The sequence below is a fragment of the Balaenoptera acutorostrata genome, chromosome 10 (assembly GCF_949987535.1).
Source record: "Balaenoptera acutorostrata chromosome 10, mBalAcu1.1, whole genome shotgun sequence".
Taxonomy (NCBI): Eukaryota; Metazoa; Chordata; class Mammalia; order Artiodactyla; family Balaenopteridae; genus Balaenoptera; species Balaenoptera acutorostrata.
Window position 1 is genome coordinate 14,954,779 of NC_080073.1, and position 26,212 is coordinate 14,980,990.

General features: G+C 37.4%; 1 protein-coding gene across 1 annotated transcript in view; it reads right to left on the bottom strand.

Moving 5' to 3' along the window:
* Window positions 1-26,212, bottom strand: part of CNTN6 (contactin 6) — a 290,431-nt gene that overhangs the window by 138,757 nt on the left and 125,462 nt on the right. Inside the window, exons 3-4 of the mRNA XM_057555124.1 lie at window positions 11,620-11,746; window positions 5,942-6,117 (exon numbers count right to left, since the gene is read on the bottom strand). Coding sequence (XP_057411107.1) covers window positions 5,942-6,117; window positions 11,620-11,746 — 303 coding nt within the window. The remainder of the gene's footprint in view (window positions 1-5,941; window positions 6,118-11,619; window positions 11,747-26,212) is intronic.

Consider the following 26,212-nt stretch of genomic DNA (forward strand, 5'->3'; position numbering starts at 1 on the left):
TACGAGTGTAGCTTGTAAAAAGTCAAACTGGTGTTATCATTCAGGAATACCAGGGTGATAACAGGAGCTTTTGATGACTAGACACTTGCTGAATTTGATTTAGGGTTGAGGTTGGGTAGAGGAAGAAGAGAAGAGCTTAAATTAGAATCTATCTGAGAATTTGGAATGACAGAATCTTATGTGGAAGAACTGAAGGAGACTTTTGCAATTAAATAGTTCAAAACATACTTTTGATAAGTCCACAGAGATGACTGACTTGTCTGAGTAACATAGCTGGTTAAAGACAAATTTGATTTAGGAGGATTTTTCATAACAGAGTTTTTTTATATTTGGGCTGCATTTCAGGATGGTTTCATGGTGGGATGATTCAAGGTGAGGCAGACTCTAACAGGCTGAGTCTAATATAAACTCCAAGGGTGCTTTTGAATTTCTGAACATCAGGACAGAAGTTGCAAACAACAGTCATCAATTATCTAGATGTATTTACCTACAGAGTCTCTCCCATGCACAAGTTAGGTACTGAAAGGCTGTTCATAGTTCATTTGTTCTGAAGGTCAAAGTGGCACTATATAATTGACTGCCAACTGGTAGGAAGCAGAGTTGTTGACACAATTTTATTTTGATGTATAGCTTTGTTCTTACCTATGGAAATTCATATTAGGGCTTCTGGACGCAATTTCTCTGTCAATAAGAAGATCAAATATCTTATATTAAATGTTTAGTGTCTGTCTTACTTTGGGTTCCTTAGAAGCAGAGTCTGATGCAGAGATTCAGGGTGTTGATTTATTGAGGAAGCACTCCCAGGAGAAATGGAGGGATGGAAACTGGATAGATCAAGGGAAGGGGCTAAGCAAGAAGGTGTCTCAGCTGTTGTCTAGCTCCATCCTGACCCCATGGGGAGCTCTAGGGCATGCATTGAAGAACAGGGGCAGCTGTGGGCATTAACAGCTGGGCCCACTGCCCGTTAAAAGGGATCTGGACCCGGCACCAACAGCATCTACCACCAGGCTTATTGTGAAGGTTACTGTCCTACAGATATGGCTTATTATTTCAGCAAGGATTATACCAATAGCAAATGAAATAAAGAAAGAAGGTCCACATAATTTGTGTGGGCAGTGTTTGAAAAGGACTGAATACCTTAATACAGAAGCCATGAGTTTTAGAATCTGAACCTTTATACTCAAATTACAACTGGTTCTCTAACAGTATACTTTTTAAGAAGTCCCAATCTCAGTGAGCCTCAGGCTTCTAATCTGTAAAATGGGGACAACAATAGCATCTTCCTCTTATGGTTGTTCCACAGTTCAAGAAAGGTAATATATGTCAAATACCTAAAAGTCTTGAAAACTAGGGAACAGCTGGTCTGGAGAAAGTTTTGAAATGTAAACTAGATATTTTTATGAGTAACTGTAGCAGTTTGAAATATGTAGATGTGTGGCCAACTTGAGAGAGGAAATGAAAATATAAAAAGAAGAATTAGAGTTACCGTTTCCTGAGTGCCTATAAGGGACCAGGGGTTTCATATTCATTACCTCAGTTAATCCATTTCACTGTCCTATGGATGCTGCTGTAATTCTCATTGTATACATTTCATAAAAGAGGCTTAATATTGTTAAGAGGTGACCTAATATCATACTAATGGTTGTTTTACAGAGAGAGAATTTGAACTCAGATCTCTTTGTATTGAAAATATTAGCATTTGGCCACCATTGTTGCGATGTTCAGAAAGGTACAAAAGCCTTTCTAGCAAAATAGGCAATGTTGAAAATTTATGAAGTTGGTGGTGAGAACTCAAATTAAGTTGAAGGTGCGGCTCTTGCACTTTAGAAACTTTCCATTTGGTTGGAGACTTGCATTTGGATTCTACTTTTTCTGTGCAAAGAAACGGAACAGATACTTAATAAGGAAAACTTACTCTTTTTTTTTTTTTGATAATTATGGGAGGAAAAGAAGCCAACTGAAATGATTACTTTTATTCCACTGAATTCTGATGATATCATTTTTTAAAGACTTGTGGTAAAATACGTATAACATAAACTTTACCATTTAAACCATTTTAAGCGTACAGTTCTTTAGTATTAAGTACATTCGCATTGTTGTATAATCCCCATCCATCTCCAGAATTTTTTAATCAATCCAAACTAAATCTCTGTACTCATTAAACAATAACTCCCCATTTTCCTTCACCTAGTCCATGGAAGCCACCATTCTACTTTCCGTCTAGGAATTTGCCTAGTCTACTTACCTCATATAAATGGAATCCTACAATAAGTATCCTTTTGTGTGTGTCTTATTTCGCTTAGAAAAATGTTTTCAAGGTTCATACATGGTGTAGTATGTAATAGAATTTTAAAATTTCCTTTTTAAAGTTGAAGAATATTCTGTTGTATGTTTATACCACATTTTGTTAATGCATTTATCTGTTGATGGGCATTTGGGTCCTTTCTACCTTTTACCTGTTATATATAATGCCACTATTAACATGGGTATACAAACATCTGCCTGAGTCCCTTCCATCCTTTGGGGCATTTACCTAGAGGTGGAATTGCTGTGTCGTGGTAATTCTATGTTCAAGTTTTTAAGGAACTGCTATGCTGTCTTCCACAGTAGATGTACCATTTTACATTCGCACCAGTAATGCACAAGGATTCCAATGTTTTCACATCCTTGCCAACTCTTGTTATTTTCTGCGTGTGTGTGTGTGTGTGTGTGTGTGTATTTAAAATAATAGCCATCCTAATGAGTGTGAAGCAGCATTTTCTGGCTCTGATTTGTATTTCTGTACTGATTAGTGATGTTCAGGATGTTTTCATAGCGAAACAAATTCCCAATTGGATATTTCTCTTCTATTATGTTCTCTCTTTTTCTTTCTGACTCTCTTCTCTCTGTCTCTCTATTTCTCTGCCTTTCTCTTTCCCTTCCTCTCTTTTTGGAAAAGTAACCTTATTAATGAGATTATGCATAGATTTGCATGTGGATACAGATGTAATTTCTTTGAATGAAATTTCAGAAAACCTATTTTGCAAAATTAATATCCTGTATCTCTTAAATGAGATTAGAAGAAAGAATTTGTAAGTGGAGTCTTCTGGGCTGTAAGTCATCAACCTTTTTTTTTTTTTTTTTTTTTTAATAGAAAGCTTTCTGCTTTTTTCCATGGTCTATGTCTTGACTTATGGTGTTTTTTTGTTTTTTGTTTTTTTTTTCTTTTTTAAAGGATGTTTTAATTAATTAATTTATTTTTGGCGGCATTGGGTCTTCCTTACTGCGTGTGGGCTTTCTCTAGTTGCAGTGAGCCAGGGCTACTCTTCATTGTGGTGCATGGGCTTCTTATTGCAGTGGCTTCTCTTGTTGCAGAGCACGGGCTCTAGGCGTGTGGGCTTCAGTAGTTGTGGCACGTGGGCTCAGTAGTTGTGACTCGTGGGCTTAGTTGCTCCATGGCATGTGGGATTTTCCCAGACCAGGGCTCGAACCCACGTTCCCTGCATTGGCAGGTGGATTCTTAACCACTGTGCCACCAGGGAAGTCCCCATCAACACTTTTTGATTCATCTTTAAGATCTTTGTGCTCATTTGTACAAAAAGTAAACCACTCAGACTTGCATAATAGCAGTGACAAAGCTAGACCTGGTATTTTCACCTTTTGAAAAGAAGTTATTTACTACTTGGAATGAACAACTGACTTAAGTAAGGTGGCAAGAGTACTTATGAAATACAGGAAATGAAGGGAGATACTTTATAGGTGATTAAAATGTGTTGGTTATGTTTAGGGTTGATTCAAGAGATAATTACACTCAACCAAATCTCTCCATGGACCTAGTAGGAAATGTTTCAGGCATGGGACCACTATAGATACTGGACACAAAAGGCAGAATGATGTGGTTCTTTTTTTGTTTTTGTTCTTGTTTTCAAGTTTAAGACTTGGAACATAAGATCCTTTAAGTCTGCAGGAGAAAGATCAGCTAATGCATGTAGGCCATTCTTCTTTCTGCATGAATAGTAATAGAAACGATTTTAGGGATCAACAGTCATGCACCTTCAACTCAAAAAAAGGAAAATTTTGTGAAGAGACAAGGAAGTCAGCAAGGACAGAAGAATTGATTTTCCCGTTCATCCAAATGAAAGCATACAATTTCTTCTTAATTTAAACCTTTCCTCTTTTTTTAGCAAAGAGAAAATATGATTTAACTTTGAAAAACTTCTGGTTACACATATTTTTAAAAGCAGAAAAAACGTGAGAAAAAATAATGTAGGGGATTAAAAATATATATTTTTTGTTTAAGAAGAGGAACAAAGAGGAGGAAATAGATGGCCATGTAAAGCATAGTGCATTAATTTTCATCATAGGTATTCAGTTATTTTCAAGAATGGATAGAATCCATAGCTTTAGAGAAACTCCAGGGTATAGCACATAAATGTGCTGTATGTGTTTTCCGTTGCCAGAAAGTCAAATTTATTCATATGCAATCTGATCCAAATCATGTGTATCTTCTAGGGTTATCTCCTATCCAAGTAGGAGATATAATTATTTTGGCAGGATCATTGAAAGTCTATGGAGCAATTGTTTACTTCTGTAAAATAAGTTTCTTATTAGTATTTTGCTTGCTATTATTTTTCCAAGTGCTGGTCTTAGCTGAAATGCAGAAATCAAGTATTGTGTTTATCTTTACCGTAAGGTTCAAGCAGCCATCAGCCTTTGTTCAGATTCCATTTAGCTCTATAAACTTTTGTATTATCCTTTGATTTCTGCAGATATAAATACATTCAGATACACTTAGTAATGCTTGTGTGTATGTATACATGTGTATATATAGGACCACATACATATATGTACATATGTATAATGTGTGTATATTTATGACCGCATGCATATATATACGTATATACATATGTGTGTGTATGTGTGTATTTATTTCTGAATATGTTTATATACATATTCAGAAACAATGCCATGCCCAGAATGGTCAACATAGGGGAACTATGTGTAGAACAAGGCATATTTGGAACACAAGACCTGCAATGGGAAACAGACCCAATTGTTAATTTATATATCTAGTGATGACTAAAGCAGTTCTACAAGGTGGGCTTTGGACATATATTTTATTTTTTAAATTTCAAAATAATTACTTTTTCAAAGTAACAGAAGCATAGACCTTTTCATGAGGGCTGCAAAGAGTAGCTTCTCACGCTTTGGCCCCTGATACATCCTCTGAGGTGGACATGGGTAGGGATTGGGTCAGGGAGGGGGTACAAAAGGAGACATTTAAGGCTTCTACTTCATCCATATCAACAGATGTAATTACTTTAAAACAAGGCTTTCCCTGGATCCAATATGAAACATTTCAGCCCCTGGAAACACTACATAAAAACTATATAAGGAGCAGTATGTCTATTGTTCATCTGCTAATGTCCCCAAATGTCACCAAGGTAATTATTTGGATGACATTTTTGTGACGCAGCTGGACATTGTTACAGTTAATATAAAGTCTGCCTTTGGCAACCACTTTATTTCCACCTACATCAAAGTGTGGATGCATGATCACTTTTCCTGGGAGAATACTTGCCTCCCCCAAAAGACACCTCTGCCCTCAGCTTTTGCTTCGTGTGCTCTGCATACTAATACCCAATGCAAAAGAAAAAGGAAAAAGAGTAATATATATAATCTTTATCTTAATATGTATATCTGGAACTTTCAGAGATGTTTCTAAATATAATTCACAAAACACAATAACACTGATATTTCCTTCTTTTTTTGAAACAGATTTCAGCTATCCCCAGGAGTCTGAATTCACAAAATGCACACTGTTAAAACTTTTTGCCTCTATAAATTCATATTTGCTCGCAAAGAGCATATGATTGGCAAAGCTGGATTTTTTTCTACTATGATTATAATAAAAATATATTTTTACAAACATAAAGATTATAGATTTTTCCCACAAACTCACATGCAAATTGCAGCTTCGCCTTCTGGCTCAGAATTGTTCCCAGAGGGTTGGTGGCCAGGCACTGGTACGTGCCAATATCTTGATCTGTGCGCGGGCTACTGATTGCCAAACTGCCTCCATCCAACCTGTAGTGATAGCTCATGGTAAAATCAATATCTGTGCCATTTTGCTTCCACCTTCAAGGAAAAGAAAATCAAATCATGTTTCTAATATACAGAGCTGACCACTCTTGTCTTAAACAACATGCACCTGTAATTCCTGAGACTTAAAATGAAACAAAACATGGTTATATGTGGATACATCCCACCAGTTTCATCGAAGATAATTGTCTTCATGAGCTCTGTGATATCAATAGCTAGGTTATTTTGAAGATCTTCTACTCTTTACAGATTATGAACATTCACCCAAATGTGTACAAAGAGGCAATAGAACTCTTGACATGAGAAATAAAAAGTAGACATTCAGTCAAATAAGCCTGGCCGCCCTATTCCTTTAGCAACTTTTCAAATAACATATACCATACCTGAGCTCGCACAACTGATACTGCAAAATTGAATGTCAAAAATGATTTAGACATAGAAATCCAAGAAAAATATATTAGAAATGGCACAAAGAAAGCCAGCAAAGATTTTACAATGCCAATTTGAGGCTGATAACAAAACAAAAATAACCAGACTACTTTAGAACATTATTGTCTCTGTTAGTCTCTTATTAGGAAAATTAATTTCAACAGTATTTAGAAATACTGAATATTTTTCAGTATTTCTACAGTATTTAGAAATATTTCAATAGTATTTAGAAATGGCAAACTAAAATTATACCTTAACAAAAACAAATGCAGTTTGAGAAGTTTTTATTTTAGGCTGCAAAAAGTTTCTTGGCTTACCTATTAGTCAGCAATCTTTTTGTACATGAATTAAGTATCAGAAAGGCCTAACAGTTATATTTATTTTCAGAGAAACATAAGATGTTTTAGAAATTGCATTTGGTCATTTTAAGATGAATGAATAGCCAGTAATTATCTTTAACTGGACTCACTTCCACCACCTTGCAACCCCTAACTTCCATCAAAATATTCATACATTTTGAAATAAGAATATTATATACTTAAACAGGTACATTTCTAGGGCACAAGCTGTGTGTAGTCATATAAAGCATTTAAGAAAAGAGATATTTTAAACTATTGAATTAAGATAGTCAGTCAGAAAAACAAGTGAGTGGCCTCTTCCTATGTAATATAGCCAATTTCCAAATCATATTTTTGTAGGGTTTATGCCAGCTTTGCAGTTTCTCCCCTTATTTTGGTAGAGGTAGCTAACTGTAAGAAAGGAATGACATTTTATAGCATTATTCCAAATGTCATTGACTTTTTTAGGAGTATTTTGAAACATCCCGTGGAAAAAGTCTGGCAAATATCTACAACAGTAGAAAAGAAATACGGACTTAATTAATCTTCTACCCTATTAAAGATGAGAAGTGATTGACCAGATATCAAATCATCCAGAGGTTTTGAACAAACTCTGTCACTTTTAAATTCTTTAGCCAGTTCTTGTGCACCTCAACTTCATTTTAATAAAGGAAGTTGAAAGACAACAGTCAAAAATAGTATATTTCATTTGCCTGAACTATCTGCCAAATTTTTTTCTAGAGAACTTTGTTCGGCCTCTCGTTCTCAATTTCAGAAGAAGAAAATGGAGAAAACTATTATTTTTTAGGCCTATCTGAAGCCTCGAATATTCTCCTTGCCAGCACTGTAATACTGTCTTACATGGTCTTTTAACCTTTGTGTTCCCTTTCGTTTTCAATGCAAAGGCTATACAGCACTTAGTTTGCCAGCTCTCTTTAATTTTGGAATCAATCACTGAAATAACTGCTGTCATCATTATATGCTCCTAATTAAGCTCAGTAATTGTTTTTCAACACAAATTCAAAGTTGTTGGCTTAGCTGCAGCAAATGAATTTTTCACAGTATCCCCATAATCATTCTAATCACTGTGGTACAATGATTATTAAACTGTGCATATAGATTAAGGGTTCAACTCGTGGTGTGGGCTTTGTCCTAATTAATATGTTTAAATCAATGGAGAAATAGTATTAATGAATTCAAGTGATTGTCTTACAAACGTTACGGATAGAATTGCATGCCCAGGAGAATTATCCCATGATGCAAACTAGGAAATATGCTATAGATGATTATTTTAAGCATCTGCCTTAATATCATATTAATTCCATGAAACATATGGATTTGAACTAAAATCTTGAACTTTTTCTGGTGAACATCCTTCCCTATTGAGTAGTTAAGAATATAATGGCTGGGGGCTATATTTGTTTGCTGGCCTGTGATAATGCACGAGTGTGTGTGTGTGTGTGTGTGTGTGTGTGTGTGTGTGTGTGCACGTGAGTGTTTTTCAAAACTGAGCCTTGCTTTAGAATTACATGGAGCGCTATTTCCGGGCCCATCCCTAGACCTTTGAAGAACTCCAAAATCTAAATTTTTTAGTAGTCTCTCTGGGTGATTGTAATGTGCACTGAATTTGGCTCCATTGACCCTGTGGAAAGAGTCCTAGGCCTAGCTTTGACATTCCTTTGCTGTGTATGCTTGTGCAAGTAATGACTTCTCCAAAAATCACATCCATCAATTATAAAATTTGCACAATAAAAATATCCTGCTTTATCACATGAGGTTGTTAAGAAGATCAAGTGAGGAAATGAATAAAAAGAATAGAAGGGCAGAGTAACTACTTTTATGATTTTTACTCAGAGACCTAGAGCTTCTCCAGGCTTAAGAACCTCTTTATGACTGGAGTAGATTAAATTACAGAAAGGAGCCTCCTCTTGTGACCAGGTCCAGAGAACATGTGTTAGAAATCCTCTATGACATTGAAAGATAGTGTATCTGATAGAGAGTGTATCCAATGTAAAAATGATTTATGTGTGTGTTACTTCATTTTCCCAAATAAAAGACATATTCTGAGCTGGAACTAAGCTCATTACTATCTGATTTTCCTAAACTTTTTAAAGTATAAGCAATCCTACCCAAGTACTATTTTTGCGTAACCCATTTTCCTTCCCTTAACAAAGCTTCCTGGTTAGATGTTAATTGCCATGTGTTGCGTGGTCTTTAAAAGAATAAAGAGTGATCCTTTCCATGGGAAAACTTCTGTGCCAACTTGCCTGACATCTGTATCTTCTTGTTTTCTACTGAAATCCTGTCTGTGGAGGTGTTGACTCCAACTGTAAGTGACTTTAGACAAGTTACTTTTAAACTGTTTTCAAAGTTCTGCTTTAAATATTGCTTATTTTCTCCTATGAGATTTCATTTGCTAAAGGAATTTGCTAAAAGGAATAAAACACACCTTAAAGTCAACCACACCCTCACTTTGTGGATAAGGAATCCAATGCCAGGAGAAAGAAATGATTATTCCAAGGTCACATATGGAATGGTTCTAAGTCAAGGGCTCTTTAGTATGGCTTCACACTATATCCAAATAACCTCAAATAACGTTAGACTCTGAATCATAAAGATTGTCCCTCTATTTCATACACACACACACAATCTAAGATGAATACAGTTACGATGTTTTTTAAAAATAAATTTTATGTTAGAAAGGATCATATTAAAACTAAATTTCATATTTTGTTTCTAATGTGCATTGTCTGAAATACCTCTGCCCTTTGCTTTATTATCAAGAAAATTGGGTCTTAGTCTGACATTTAAGCATTAAAAACTTGGTTTTGTTCTCACTCTTTTTTCAAAGCCTCTTGCCTATGAGTATTTTATACCATGATATTAGAGCCGAGCTAAACCTGGTTATGGAGATTGGAAATAAGAATCTAAATTACCTGTCTTTAGCCTCCTAATTTATAAGTATGTTAGAAACAGAAGCCATTTCACAACACTGGAATTTGCAGTCTCTTCATTCAGTGTATTTCTTCATAGATAATATTAGCAATTGTTGTGAGAACCACTGTTTTATATCTTTCAGCCTGTTATAAGCCAATAGACATTTTTATTTAAGTACATGATTGACTGATGGTTTATCTTACTTATACTTAGCAAATGTTTCTTATTTTATAGGGATTCATACTTTTTTTTCCTTTCTCTAACAAAGTCTGTCAATCTTTAGGATCAATCAAATTAGCTTTCAAAAATAAAATTCCAACTTAAACTGTAAGGTGATCCTGAAAAATGTGTTAATCACGTTTTTATATATTTAACCAAATTTTAAGTTAAATAGGACAACTCTTTATTTAAGGAAAACAAACCACCAACCATGAACTGGGTGAACCAATTTATAAACTAAGTAATCTTTATCAACCAGATGGACTTTATTGGTTTGGGTGTCCTAAAGATAGGAAAGCTTTAATAAAGTGTAGTGAGACACAGTTTTTCAGCTCTTTTGTTGTAAAAAAACAAATTCTGAAGTTCTTTTGACAAAATACAATGTAAAGGAGAGTTGTCTTTAACTTTGTGCATTTAAGTCATTTAGCTAGTTAATCTAGACAATCTTAAGATCAAAGTAATTATACATAGAAATTTGGTATTTTTAATGGAACATAAAAATCACACCAAGCCAGCTTATTTTGCCAAAATGGACTGAAATTGTTGCTTTTTGTGTGTGATGATTTAACTTAACTACTAAAAATTAAGACTTAAAAAAAATGCTTTTAAAATCCCAAAGCCACAATAGTGATTTTAATATTTATTCTACTTTTCCTATATTCACACTGCATATGCAGTTCTTACCAACAAAATATCTTTATGATTTATATAAGCATAATACATACATGCATATATTTTTAAATTTGTGAAGTCCACCCACAAAGTGGATCAGATTCTGCCTTTACTGCAGTATTCTAAGAACTGAAACACTACAGAACTTTCTTCCTTATTATTTCAGAGGTAATATGTGAGGAGCAAATATATATTTTTCTACTTGCCCAGAATGAAAATTCCTTTTCTGCGTTAGATGGTACATAGCTGTCTTCAACATGTTTTTCTAAAACCAGTGCTTTTTGGGTGATGGGACATGTCAGTGGAGCCACAGAAATTAGTCTGATAAAATAAAGTTTCCATCTGAATTAATTCCTTTTAGGGGAACATTTTCACAGTCATTGTATGTGGGGCAACTGAGGCAGTGGCTCCAAATTGTGGGGAAGGGAGTACAAAATGAACTTGTGCTTTACAGTCTTTCAGATTGGGGAAACAAATCTTTTCCTGTCCTTTCCCTTTATTTTTTCTTCTTTTTTCCTGTATTCCTTCCCTCCTCCCTTCCTTCCTTCCTTCCTTCTTTACTTCCTTTTTCTCTCTTCCTTCAGGAAACTTCCTTTTTCTCTCTTTGTTCAGGAAACTCTGTCAATTCTCTCCATAACATGGCACTGCATGGCACCAATCTCAAGAATAACCGTTCTAAGCAGACCTAATCAATAAGTCATAAGAGTGGTTGCTGCGGGTCGGGGTGGGGTAGTCATCTTTGGCAAGTGGCATGAGGGAACAGTTTGCCGTACCAGAAATGTCCATATCTTCATTTGAGTGGTGGGCATGCCCCTGTATACCTATGTAAAAATTCTTTGAGCTGTACACTTCAAATTAAGTCACTTTATTGTGTGTATATTTTACCCCGAAGACAAAGAAAAAAAAAAAACAAGCAATGTGGTACTCAGAAGTAGAACTTTACCTATAATGGGGTGAAGGGTAACCATTAGCAGCACAATTCAGGATGATTTCAGATTTTGACAAATCCAATGGAAAAATAACATCTTGTGGTTCCTGGGTAAAAATAGGACGGCTCAAATGACCATCACCTGGAAAAAGAAAAGAATTACACCACATGAAAAAACTTGACCCTGTTTTGAATGCAAGTCTGAATTAGACATCAAGTCAATACATATTTTTAAAAACATTTTATCTTGAAACAATCGCAGACATATGGAAAATGTTTCAGAAATGGTACAAAAAATTTCTTTCTATGCCATTTAGAGTGATTTTGCAAATTTATGCTACATCATCCCAAATAAATTAGTTTATATTTCCTACAAAGGATACAATAAAATGATCAAAATCAGTGAATTAACATTGATTCAATACTAGCATCTAATCTTCAGATCCCATTTCTCCATTTTCCCTAATAAAATCCTTATAGCAAAAAGATCCAGTAGAGAATCACAGATTTCATTTAATTGTTTTCTCCTCTTAGTCTCCTTCAATGCAGAACAATTTCCCAGTCTTTCCTTGGTTTTCCTCACCTTGGTACCTTCGAAAATTACAAGGCACTGATCTGGTAAAGTTTCACTCAATTTGGGCTTATCTGAGTGACGACAGGGTAAGGGTCCTGGTAGGAGCTGTGTGCTGAGGGTATGGGTAATAAAAAGGGTCTATAAAGATTTTAAAAAACAATAATAAAACCAATGAGAAAACTGGCTCTTATTTTTTAAAATTATCACCATGAAAAAGACTGGTCCCTACCAGCCAGAGTATATTGATCACGTTGTCTTCCATCTTGTCCCTCCATTCCCCTCACCCACGGGTGCACCACTTTGTCTGCTGTTTCATTACAGTTAGATTCAGGAATGCTGTGTGCTTCAGATTGTATCCTACCAGATAGTGCAGGGCTTCTATTTGTCCCATTTCTGCTGAAGTTAACGTTGATCACTTGATTGACATGCTGCCTGCCAGACTTCTCCACTATAAAATTGCTTTCTTTTCCCCCTTTATAATTGGTAAACATTTTGTGGTTAGGGACTTTGAGACAATGTAAATATAGTGTTCCTTACTGAACATTTAAATTTTTTATTTATATATTTCTATCAGTATGATCTACTCTATCACTGTGAATCCATCGTTTCTTATTTTATTAAAGTTATCCATTACTGTTTATTTTGATGCCCAAATTGTCACTGATTTGGCCAGCAGAAGCCATTCAAGCTGGTTTCTTCATCTTTTTGACATGTGCCTATCATTCTCTATACTATTCTTTACTTTCTGGTACAAGAAAGTGTTCCAGAATCACCTTGCATTTCTCCTGTTCCAGCCATTGAAGTAGTCTTTTTTTTCCCTAAGAAAAGCTTGTTCCTTTTATTAGAGAATGGTATTTAGAAAGCATGATCTGGAACTAAGTGTACTTATTGTTATTGAGGTGTTCTTGCTCTGAGGATTTTCAGTGTATGTGTGTGTGTGGGGGGGGTTTTTATAGATTATATGTATGAATACATACATATAGATACTTATATGAATTTATAAACACATATGAATACATGTAAGTATGCATATGTATAATTTTATATACAGACATATATTTATGTAAATATGTATATATGTGTGTGTGTGTATATATTCTTATTCCATACTTCTATCTATCTATGATGATTTATAGTGGGTTTATTACAGGTTTTTTTCTGTCTATATATATATTTTAAATTTTATTTATTTTTGGCTGTGTTGGGTCTTTGTTGCTGCATTCGGGCTTTCTCTAGTTGTGGTGATCGGGGGCTACTCTTCGTTGCAGTGCGCGGGCTTCGCCCTGTGGTGGCTTCCCTTGTTGCAGGGCACAGGCTGTAGGCGCGCTGGCTTCAGTAGTTGCAACATGTGGGCTCAGTAGTTGTGACTTGCGGGCTCTAGAGCACAGGCTCAGTAGTTGTGGCTCACGGACTTAGTTGCTCCATGACATGTGGGATCTTCCCAGACCAGGGATCGAACCCATGTCCCCTGCATTGGCAGGCGGATTCTTATCCACTGAGCCACCAGGGAAGTCCTCTGTCTATATTTTTAACTCCCTATTCCAGCTGTGAGAACCCTGGTTTCCACTATTCTCAGTGTATTTATGAATTTGTTCAATCTCCTTGTATGTAACTAACCTCCAGTTACTGTCACCACCTTCTCCCCTTTGTGAAGCTCCTCTTCACCCTGTACAGATTCTGATACCTGCTGCAAGTTCTACTCCCATACCTTCCTTGACACCACTTGTAAGCTGTCTCCTACCTCCTCACCTCACTCATGTTCTGACCCTGTGCAGGGTCTCCGTCCTGTGTGGATGCTGTCTTTCACTACACTTGACCTCTGACACTCTGTGCATAGTTATATTCCAAAGTGGATAACTTTCTCACATCCTTGAGGATCTAACACCTCACCCTGGAATGCCCTTTCCCTGTGGAGACTCTGTCCTTACTCGCTTAGCTTCCAGGTTTCTATCTTCACCACCCTCTCCTGGCAATGGAACCCTCCTCAGGCTTCTCAGACTCTGATAGCCTGTGCCAGGCCACCTCAGTAAGGGCATGCCCTTCTCACCTTCCTCGGGTTCTGCCACTCCACTGGGCCACCGCTGCCTTACCCCTTGTCCTGCATGCCTGACTTGCTCACCACTCTTAGGCTCCAACAACTCATGCTGGGCTACTCTGGTGCTCATCTTCCACATTCATGTGGATGCCTACCTTACTGAGCCCTACTTCATGGCATTTGGACTGAATTGTTAAGAAAGAAAGATTTGGAGGAAGGGAGGAGGAAGAGTTCGGTACTTATGTTTTAGGTGAAATTCTGTGTTTTTTAAATGTGCAAATGAATACATAAAGCAAAAACCTCATCATGTTAAGATTTAATTTTAGGACACCCAGTCCAGAACTCTAGTAGTTGTACCTGAGGGTCATGTAGGAGCATGGTCATTTCCTCTGATACCAGCCACAGCTCTAGAGAATCTCAAAGTTGGTAAGTCTTTTGTAGACCATTCAGGCCAGACTTCTTGGTTTGGAAAGACAATAGAGCTAGTGGTCAATAGCATGTGCCCTTGAATCAAATGGGCTTCAGTGGATTTGTGAAATTTGCAGTATCTTCGTTGACAAAATAGATAGACTCTGTATATCAGATGGTTATTTTGAGATTTAATGGCATATTACTTATAAAGTATATCACATTGTGCCTGGTACATGTAAATGTATAATCATCAAATTGTGAAAATTACCATCATTATTGTCATCATCATCATCATCCTTATTATTATTACACACAAGGAAACTAAAACCCAGGAAGTTGAATCATCTTTTCCAAATTCACCATCTGCTTTGAGAGATAGGAGGAAGTTAAACTTAGGCATCTTGATTCTCTCACTGTTTTCACCATCCACTCAGATCTATTTCTTTCTTCCAGAATATTTGCACCCAGGTAAAATATTAATTTAGTAACTTTATCTTAAATTGTAATTTTAGTATACTCCATTATTTACCTAGAAGTGCAGACAGTTATTAGCTGTATAATGCTGGACAAGTTATAACTCTTAACTATAAAGTAGCAATACACCTTACATCTTTTTTTTTTTGCAAAGGCTGATTGAAAAAGAGTGAGTTAAACATGTAATACAGACTTTCCTTACTCTAGTACCTAATGAAATGCACAAGGAATTATAAATATAAATAAACAACAAACAAATTAACAGTGTCTGAATAAGAAAAGGGACAAATTCCAATGCCATTGGCTAAAAATAATCAAAATAAACAAAGAAACAACAGAAAAAAACATTTGTGGCATAAGAAGAGTTTGTCCAGGCTCAGAGGGGCGAAAGAGTTCTTGACGTCTTAATCTCATCCCTAACCTCTGTGAGATTTACTGGTGAAATGACAAAATTCTGAGAATTCTCATAACAACCTCCAATGCTGGAGTTAAGCAGCTTTGTATATACATGCATAGTGTGTTTTAATCTGTTTTCTCTTCTGGCTGAAGAGAGGAGTAGACAGGGCTCCTGGAGAAAAAAAGAGTGAAGCAGAGAAGCATGAATAGTAAAGCTGACTCTGTTTCAGAAACTAATAGTTTCACGCCTATATATTCACTTGGTAAAATCTCTAAAGCCCAACTGAAAACTGATGCATTTCCCCAATAAAGTATACCTATGACTCTTCCACCAATAATCTTGCTACAAACCACTAAAAAAAAAAAAACAAACCTTAAAATAGAAGCACCCAGATATTCTGCTAAAGGGTGAATTTCCCACAATCCCAGTATTTCCTCAGGCTACAAAATGGGGGTACTCGTTATATGTGGATATTCAGCCTCCAAAATTGAGCTAAGAGGAAGAAAACAAACAGTTCCCTGATATGATGAGAAGAACGTTTAAAAATATCCCTTTCTATAGAGGAATGACTGAGTTGTCTGCACACAGTTCCTCAAGTATGAGCAAATGAAAAGAAGTGGAATAGTAAGTATGGAAATGTATTGCAACAATAAAAGTGAAAAACATAGCACGCCAAAGATAGACAAAATATCCAATCTAGAAGAAAATATAACTCAAGGAATCCTAGGAAATTTCTCAAAATTTTTCACACAGTAGAGTAAGAACCTGAATTCAAAAGACGTAACTCAATGGCAAGATGAAAAAGACAAACTATAGAATCAGATAAATTAGATGTAACTTAAACGTAAAAATTGCAACCAAAGGAGCATCATTAAAGAATTAATAAATCAACTAAAATAGGCAAGAAACAAAACAGATACCTACTAAAAGTCAAATTACTGACATAAAGAGAAGATTAGAGATAATTGTGGTGAATACAATTAAAAAAACACAGATAAGAGGGAAGAGAAGGTAATGGATAAGAAAGATAGATAAAAGATGATCCAACATAAAGATCCTTGATGTCACTGAGACAGACAAACAAATGTATTGAAAGATATCACCAAGAAAATTTCCTGTGAATTGAAAGAATACACCACATTCCAGAGACATTTTAGAGAGAGCACTTAACACCAAAGCACGTGTTAGTTAAGTGACTGATGTTCAAACTTAAAGAAAGACTTTGCCAGAAGACCAGGTTGAAACAGAAAATTACTTGAAAGAGTGAAAGATAAAATCAGATTAATTTCAGATTTTATAATAGTAGCATTACCATTCTATACCAGAAGGCAGGGAAAGTCTACAGTATTCTGAATAAAAGGGTGACATGACTGTTATTACCCACTGATATAGCTTTCGAATCTAATGACATTCAACATTCTTTAACATCAAAATACAAACAAATAAACAAACAAAAAACCCTCAGGGAATACAACGTAAATGACCACTCTTAAAGAAATGACTTAACAATGAAGTCTATCCAGGTAGAAATGAACCAATATACAGATCTCAAGAATGAAGGAGGAATAGGATGCACAATGAATACATTTAAATATAAAACTACCACTTAAGAACCATGTTGGCTTTAGTTATAGAACAGAATATGAATGCCATAAACTTGGATAATATAAAAATAACAGTATAAACAGAAAAATGAGGGATAGGTAAAAGAATACAGTTTGAAATGTGTGAGTGCTAATATCTTCTTTCATAGCAAAAATTCAAGTGGAATATGAGGGGTTTTTTTGTTTTGTTTTTTCATAGATCTTTATAATTTAAACATTTTCAACCACCTTCCTCTCCCCCTAAAAAGAAAACCTGGCTGAAATATTAAGCACCGTGCTATGCACAAAACAGGCAGACAACAAATGTTAATTTATCTTCCTTTACCTTCACTCAGAGAAGAGCTCTGTTCAATCTTCATATAATCTAAATTAAGGGTATAACTTGACTTAATAATATTTTATATTTGGGAGAGTAATTTGTAGTTTTCCAAGGAGTTTTACATGCACCAAGTAACAAATTAAATTCCTGTGACACGTTTTATGAGACATACATTTCCATTCCCATTTGACAGATGAAGAACTTGAGATGAATAGAATCAGGCATTTTCTAACAAACTTTGGTTATTTTGAAAGACAGAAAAGCTTGGTCTTGGTGAATTATCATCAGCCCATATCTTATTTAGTCATTTATATTTGTTGTTATCAAATTTTTAAGAGCTTGAATTCATACCAGTAAAATGTCTAGCTTTTGTCAACTAATTGTTTGGTCTCTTGTGGTAAATCCTTAGATTTTTTTCATAGCGCAATGAGATGATTAAATAATAACAGACTTTTGTTGCTTTGCCTACAGTGTCAGAAAGCAAGGACAACATGAGCTTTCTGTACAAGAAGAGCTGAAACCATGTGACAATATAATATCAAAAGCAAGAAATCAAAAATGCTTTTTAAGTACCTTTTCTTTAAAAATGCGCTAGACCTTAGGAAAAGTGTCGGTATTTTGAGCAATAAGTGATTAAATAATTGTACTGACAACACCTACTGCTATAAAGTCACCTACAATATAACGCTACACAATAAGAAATGTTTTACTTGGCAATAAAGGAAGAACTTTGCAATAGAGGAACATTAAAAAGTAAATAATTTTAAATGACAATTAAAAGCAAATTATACAATGTTATTGAAAATTCATGTAGGGTTCTGCCCCATTTTTCTTCCTCTTTATCTTCCATGGAGTTAAAAAAAAAATTAGTCCTATGATCTGAGTCCAATACTGGATCAAACTACCAGAATCTAAAGTTCATTGTCATCCCCCGAATGCAAAAAACTTTTGATTATATCTACGGCAGTCACATTTTGTCATTTCTGGACAGTTCATGAACATCTTTATGGAGAATCATCTCTTAACTGATAGGAATAGGCCCTTAAAGTCATATTTTATTTAATTCACCCTGTTCTTATGGCCATGAATGACTGGACAAAAGGTGAATATGTCCTGCTTGGCTGCTGTACTTCTCTCTCCTGGAAATTAGGAAATAAAATGAAGAGATTCTTAGTTTCTGATTGTTACTTGAATAGAGAGGAGGTTGTTCAGGATTATTAGAGCCTCCATCTTCCATAAAACTTGTTAAGAGTTAAGAGAATGCTAGTGTAGATGGACCCTCAAGATGCCAGAGGAGTAAGACCTGGAGATCACTTTCCTCCCCACAGCTACTTAAAAAATACATCTACATGTGGAACAACTCCTACAGAACACCTACTGAACGCTGGCAGAAGACCTCAGACCTCCCAAAAGGCAAGAAACTCCCCGCATACCTGGGTAGGGCAAAAGAAAAAAGAAAAAACAGAGACAAAAGAATAGGGATGGGACCTGCACCTAGGGGAGGGAGCTGTGAAGGAGGAAAAGTTTCCACACACTAGGAAGCCCCTTCCCTTGCAGAGAAGTGAGGTGGGTGGTGGGGGGAAGCCATGGAGGAGAGTGCAGCAACAGGGGTGCAGAGGGCAAAGCAGAGAGATTCCCGCACAGAGGATTGGTGCCGACTAGCACTCACCAGCCTGAGGGGCTTGTCTGCTCACCCGCCAGTGTGGGTGGGCGCTGGGAGCTGAGGCTCCAGCTTCAGAGGTCAGGTCCCAGGAAGAGGACTGGGGTTGGCTGCGTGAACACAGACTGAAGGGGGCTAGTGCACCACAGCTAGCCAGGAGGGAGTCCGGGAAAAAGTCTGGAGCTGCCTAAGAGGCAAGACACGATTGTTTCAGGGTGCGCAAGGAGAGGGGATTCAGAGCATTGCCTAATGAGCTTCAGAGACGGGCTCAAGCCGTGGCACTCAGCACGGACACAAGAGACGGGCATGAGACACTAAGGCTGCTGCTGCAGCCACCAAGAAGCCTGAGCGCAAGCACAGGTCATTATCCACACCTCCCCTCCCGGGAGCCTGTGCAGCCCACCACTGCCGGGGTCCCGTGATCCAGGGACAACTTCCCCAGGAGAACACAGGGCACGGCTCAGGCTGTTGCAGCATCATGCCGGCTTCTGCCGCTGCAGGCTCATCCCGCATTCCGTACCCCTCCCTCTCCCCCGGCCTGACTGAGCCAGAGCCCCCTAATCAGCCGCTCCTTTAATCCCCTCCTGTCTTGGCGAAAATCAGACGCCAGAGAGCAACCTACCTGCAGAGGCGGGGCCAAATCCAAAGCTGAACCCCAGGAGCTGTGCGAACAAAGAAGAAAAAGGGAAGTTGCTCCATGCAGCCTCAGAAGCAGCGGATTAAATTTCCACAATCAACTTGATGTACCCTGCATCTGTGGAATACCTGAATAGACAACAAATCATCCCAAAATTGAGGCAGTGGACTTTGGGAGAAACTGTACACTTGGAGTTTCCTGTATGCGACTGACGAGTTTCTGATTTATATGGTTATCTTAGTTTAATTTTTAGTGCTTGTTATCATTGGTGGATTTCTTTATTGGTTTGGTTGCTCTCTTCTTTTTTTTATTATTTTTTTATTTTTATTTTATTTTATTTTTTTATTTTAATGATATTAAAATTTTTTTATTTTAAGAACTTATTTATTTATTTATTTTTCTTTCTTTTTTTTCTCCCTTCTGAGCTGTGTGGCTGACAGGGCCTTGGTGCTCTGGCCTGGTGTCAGGCCTGAGCCTCTTAGGAGGGAGAGCCGAGTTCAGGACATTGGACTACCAGAGACTTCCTGGCCCCACTTAATATCAATTGGCAAGAGCTCTCCCAGAGATCTCCATCTCAATGCTAAGACCCAGCTCCACTCAACGACCAGCAAGCTCCACTGCAGGACACCCCATACCAAACAGCTAGCAAGAAAGGAACACAACCCCACCCATCAGCAGAGAAGCTGCCTAAAATCACACTACGTTCACACAGTGTCATGCCGGCCTCTGCCGCTGCAGGCTCATCCCGCATTCCGTACCCCTCCCCCTCCCCAGCCTGAGTGAGCCAGAGCTCCCTAATCAGCCACTCCTTTAACCCCCTCCTGTCTGGGCGAAGATCACACTACAAGCACCCCAAAACACCACTGGAAGTGGTCTTGCCCACCAGAAAGACAAGATCCAGCCTCATCCACCAGAACACAGGCACCAGTCCCTTCCACCAGGAAGCCTACACAGCCCACTGAACCAATCTTAGCCACTGGGGGCAGACATCAAAAACAACGGGATCTACGAACCTGCAGCCTGCGAAAAGGAGACCCCCCCCAAACACAGTAGTTAAGCAAAATGAGAAGACAGAGTAATATGCAGCAGATGAAGGAGCAAGGTAAAAACCCACCAGACCAAACAAATGAAGAGGAAATAGGCAGTCTACCTGAAAAGAATTCAGAGTAATGATAGTAAAGATGATCCAAAATCTTGGAAATAGAATAGAAAAAATACAAGAAACGTTTAAGAAGGACCAAGAAATACTAAAGAGCGAACAAACAATGATGAACAACACAATAAATGAAATGAAAATTTTTCTAGAAGGAATCAATAGCAGAATAACTGAGGCAGAAGAATGGATAAGTGACCTGGAAGATAAAATAGTGGAAATAACTACCACAGAGCAGAATAAAGAAAAAAAGAATGAAAAGAATTGAGGACTGTCTCAGAGACCTCTGTGACAACATTTAATGCACCAACATTTGAATTATAGGGGTCCCAGAAGAAGAAGAGAAAAAGAAAGGGATTGAGAAAATATTTGAAGAGATTATAGTTGAAAACTTCCCTAATATGGGAAAGGAAATAGTCATTCAAGTCCAGGAAGTGCAGAGTCCCATACAGGATAAATTCAAGGATGAACACGCCAAGACACATATTAATCAAACTATCAAAAATTAAATACAAAGAAAAAATATTGAAAGCAGCAAGGGAAAGCAACAAATAACATACAACGGAATCCCCATAAGGTTAACAACTGATCTTTCAGCAGAAACTTTGCAAGCCAGAAGGGAGTGGCAGGACATATTTAAAGTGATAAAAGGGAAAAAGCCTATAACCAAGATTACTCTACCCAGCAAGGATCTCATTCAGGTTCGACTGGGAAATTAAAACCTTAACAGACAAGCAAAAGCTAAGAGAATTCAGCACCACCAAACCAGCTTTACAACAAATGCTATAGGAACTTCTCTAGACAGGAAACACAAGAGAAGGAAAAGACCTACAATAACAAACCCAAAGAATTAAGAAAATGGTAATAGGACATACATATCAATAATTACCTTAAATATAAATGGATTAAGTGCTCCAACCAAAAGACATACACTGGCTGAATGGATACAAAAACAAGACCTGTATATACGCTATCTACAAGAGACCCATTTCAGACCTAGGGACACGTACAGACTGAAAGTGAGGGGATGGAAAAAGATATTCCATGCAAATGGAAATCAGAAGAAAGCTGGAGTAGCAATGGAGAAAGATGGAGTTAATTGATATTTATAGGACATTCCATCCAAAAAAACCCAGAATACACTTTCTTCTCAAGTGCTCATGGAACATTCTCTAAGCTAGATCATATCTTGGGTCACAAATCAAGCCTAGGTAAATTTAAGAAAACTGAAATTGTATCAAGTATCTTTTCTGACCACAACACTGTGAGACTAGAGATCAATTACAGGAAAAGCACTGTAAAAAATACAGACACATGGAGGCTAAACAATCTGCTACTAAATAACCAAGAGATCACTGAAGAAACCAAAGAGGAAAGCAACAAATACCTAGAAACAAATGACAATGAAAACACAATGACCCGAAACCTATGGGATGCAGCAGAAGCAGTTCTAAGAGGGAAGTTTATAACAATACAATCCTACCTCAAGAAACAAGAAAAATCTCAAATAAACAACCTAACCTTACACCTAAAGCACGTAGAAAAAGAACAAAAAACCCCCAAAAGTTAGCAGAAGGAAAGAAATCATAAAGATCAGATCAGAAATAAATGAAAAAGAAATGAAGGAAACGATAGCAAAGATCAGTAAAACTAAAAGCTGGTTCTTTGAGAAGATAAACAAAATTGATAAACCATAAGCCAGACTCATCAAGAAACAAAGGGAGAAGACTCAGATCAACGGAATTAGAAATGAAAAAGAAGTAACAACTGACACTGCAGAAATACAAAGGATCATGAGAGATTACTTCAAGCAACTATATGCCAATAAAATGGACAACCTGGAAGAAATGGACAGATTCTTAGAAAAGCACAACTGTCTGAGACTGAACCAAGAAGAAATAGAAAATATAATCAGACCTAATCACAAGCACTGGAATGGAAACTGTGATTAAAAATCTTCCAACGAACAAAAGAACAGGACCAGATCGCTTCACAGGCGAATTCTATCAAACATTTAGAAAAGAGCTAACACCTATCCTTCTCAAACTCTTCCAAAATATAGCAGAGGGAGGAATGCTCCCAAACTCATTCTACGAGGCCACTATCACCATGATACCAAAACCAGGCAAAGATGCCACAAAAAAAGAAAACTACAGGCCAATATCACTGATGAACATAGATGCAAAAATCCTCAACAAAATACTAGCAAACAGAATCGAACAGCACATTAAAAGGATCATACACCATGATCAAGTGGGGTTTACCCCAGGAATGCAAGGATTCTTCAATATACGCAAATGAATCAATGTGATAAACCACATTAAAAAATTGAAGGAGAAAAACCATATGATCATCTCAATAGATGCAGAAAAAGCTTTCAACAAAATTCAACACCCATTTATGATAAAAACTCTCCAGAAAGTAGGCATAGAGGGAACTTACCTCAACATAATAAAGGCCATATATGACGAACCCACAGCCAACATAGTTCTCAATGGTGAAAAACTGAAACCATTTCTACTAAGATCAGGAACAAGACAAGGTTGCTCTCACAACTGTTATTCAACATAGTTTTGGAAGTTTTAGCCATAGCAATCAGAGAAGAAGAAATAAAAGGAATCCAAATCGGAAAAGAAAAAGTAAAACTGTCACTGTTTGCAGATGACATGATACAGAGGACATAGAGAATCCTAAAGATGCTACCAGAAAACGACTAGAGCTAATCAACAAATTTGGTAAAGTTGCAGGATACAAAATTATTGCACAGAAATCTCTTGCATTCCTATACACTAATGATGAAAAATCTGAAAGAGAAATTAAGGAAACACTCCCATTTACCATTGCAACAAAAAGAATAAAATACCTAGGAATAAACCTACCTAAGGAGACAAAAGACCTGTATGTAGAAAACTATAAGACACTGATGAAAGAAATTAAAGATGATACAAACAGATGGAGAGATATACCATGTTCTTGGATTGGAAGAATCAACATTGTGAAAATGACTGTACTACCCAAAGCAACCTACCGAAGCAGTCACATAGCACAGGGAGATCACCTTGGTGCTTTGTGACCACCTAGAGGGGTGGGATAGGGAGGGAGGGAGGGAGGTGCAAGAGGGAGGAGATATGGTGATATATGTATACGTATAGGAGATTCACTTTGTTATACAGCAGCAACTAACACAACATTGTAAAGCAATTATACTCCAATAAAGATGTTAAAAAAAAAAAAAAGTAAGAACAGTGATGGGTACACACAAATACAGTATATAAACAATGAAAAAAATTTCTGTATATGATGTAAATAAAATAAAATTGGGTAAATATAAAAAAAGAAAAAGAATACTAGTCTATATAGAGACAAAGATTGAGACAAGACAGACAGGCAGACAGTAGAATGATGGGGAGAAAGAATAAATAGTAAAGCGGGACTTTATTCCCTAAGCTTATTAATCCTTGGTTCCAGTTTCTAGTGAGACTTGCCTCTGGGTTCCATGAGCCATTGACTGTACAATTTCTGCTTTCCGCAATGGACAGAGTGTCGGGAAAGACTGATTCAAATAAACAATATAGAATGACCAGTGTTCTGCTTTTCTCCTCTCCAGAAATACCAAAGTGCAGATAACCTGTGCACACAACAATTTGTCTTCAGGAGAAGTTATTAGGTTCAAAGTTAAGCACATGAGAAGACCTGCATCTAAAAGAGAACAGAACTAAAAGGCATATTATCCGTGGTTTTACTTGAATTTCATTGTTTGGGCTTAGGCAAATTTCAGGTTTCACAGAGGGTTAAGACTTGAATTCTCCAAGGTCACACCCAGAGAGAAAATTGCTGGCATCACTCTTTGTGCTACAGTCCTATCCCTCCCAATAAATTTCCCCACCCAGGTTCCTGGCACCCCCAAAACATCTTCTATTACAGAAGTTCAATTTTTAAATTATTTTCCAATTCATTAAAAACAGGGCAAAAGAAAACAAGCAAAAAAAGAAGTAAAAGAAAAGAAGATATCTGTGCTTGTTCTTACCAAAGAAGAAACTAAAACCAGGGTGTGTAACCAATGTGACCACACAGGGCTAGGCACTTAGAAGGGCCTAGCAATTCTAGTTTAATGCTCTGAAGTCACCATCTTAACATTCTTGATACTATTACCTGTAATTTTGTGCTTTGTTAAGTCAAGTCCAATGAATCTGATAAGCCCTGAGTGCTTGGAGCCTTGGCTAATGGGTGGTGCCTCCTCCAGCCACCTCCAGGCCTGCCCCCTTGGACAGGTTCTTCTTCTTTTGCTCCTCATCTCCTGATGCCTCAGGCCTCTCCTGGCTTCCCCTCATCCCCTCTGCCTAGCAACACCTCCAGCCCCAGCTCCAGGATGGGGCCCAGGTAGAGCTCACACAGCGTCAGGGTCTGCTGTGAGTGTGCCGTTGTGTCTCAGAGCAGGGCATGGAGGTGGTCATTCCTGCCCCCACCTGGCAGCACCATAGTACATTCGTACATAGTACACAGTGTTGGGCTTCTTGTTAAGGGTGAGGCTCTTGTCCATTCCCGCTCTACGTACCTGGTGTATCCTGGCACAGAGACTGCAGTGCCTTGAGGGTTGTCCATCTGCTGTGAGTTGGGGGAATGGTCCAGGGCACAACATGTTGGTCAGGCAGCTGGTGAGGGGCAGAATCCAGCGGCCAGCAGCAGCAGCTGGGCCATGTTTGCACAAAGTAGTGGCGAGAGGCCCCCAGGGCCTCTAAGGGTCTACCTTACTCAACAAATATCCCTGTGTCCCAGGGAAAGTGACTTTAAATAGCAAATAAAAAACATCATACCAGATCAAGAGAGATAGCATGACTAAAGTTTACAGAATTTAAATGATTTGATCAAGGTCACACTGCTAGTGGTATTCCAGAAGGGGTACTCAAACAGAGGTTTGACTCCAAGTCCAAGGTTGTACACCCTGCAGTATATCCACCAGAGTTCTGTTTATTTCCAGGACTAAAAGAGCTCTACTCTGTCTGCTTTATTTATTTATTTTCTCTTACTAAGCCTCTGCCTTAGTTTCCAAACCAATTTCTTTAGCCTGTCAAACCTACCCTAGACTAAGGTCAGTTGTGTCTTCCCTGAAATTAAGGTTCTATAAAGAAAAAATCTCTCTCTCTCTCATTCTTTCTATCTTTCTCTCATTCTCTCTCTCTCACCAATTTCCCTTGTTATTCTAAGCAAGTCACAGAATTTTAAAATGGAAAAAAAAAAGGTGTATCAGAGAAATTCCACCTAATTTACAGGGGAGGAGAAGTAATTCCAGGGAGGTCAAGTGCCTTATTTAAGAATTAGAGGCAGACATGAGTCTTAAATCTGA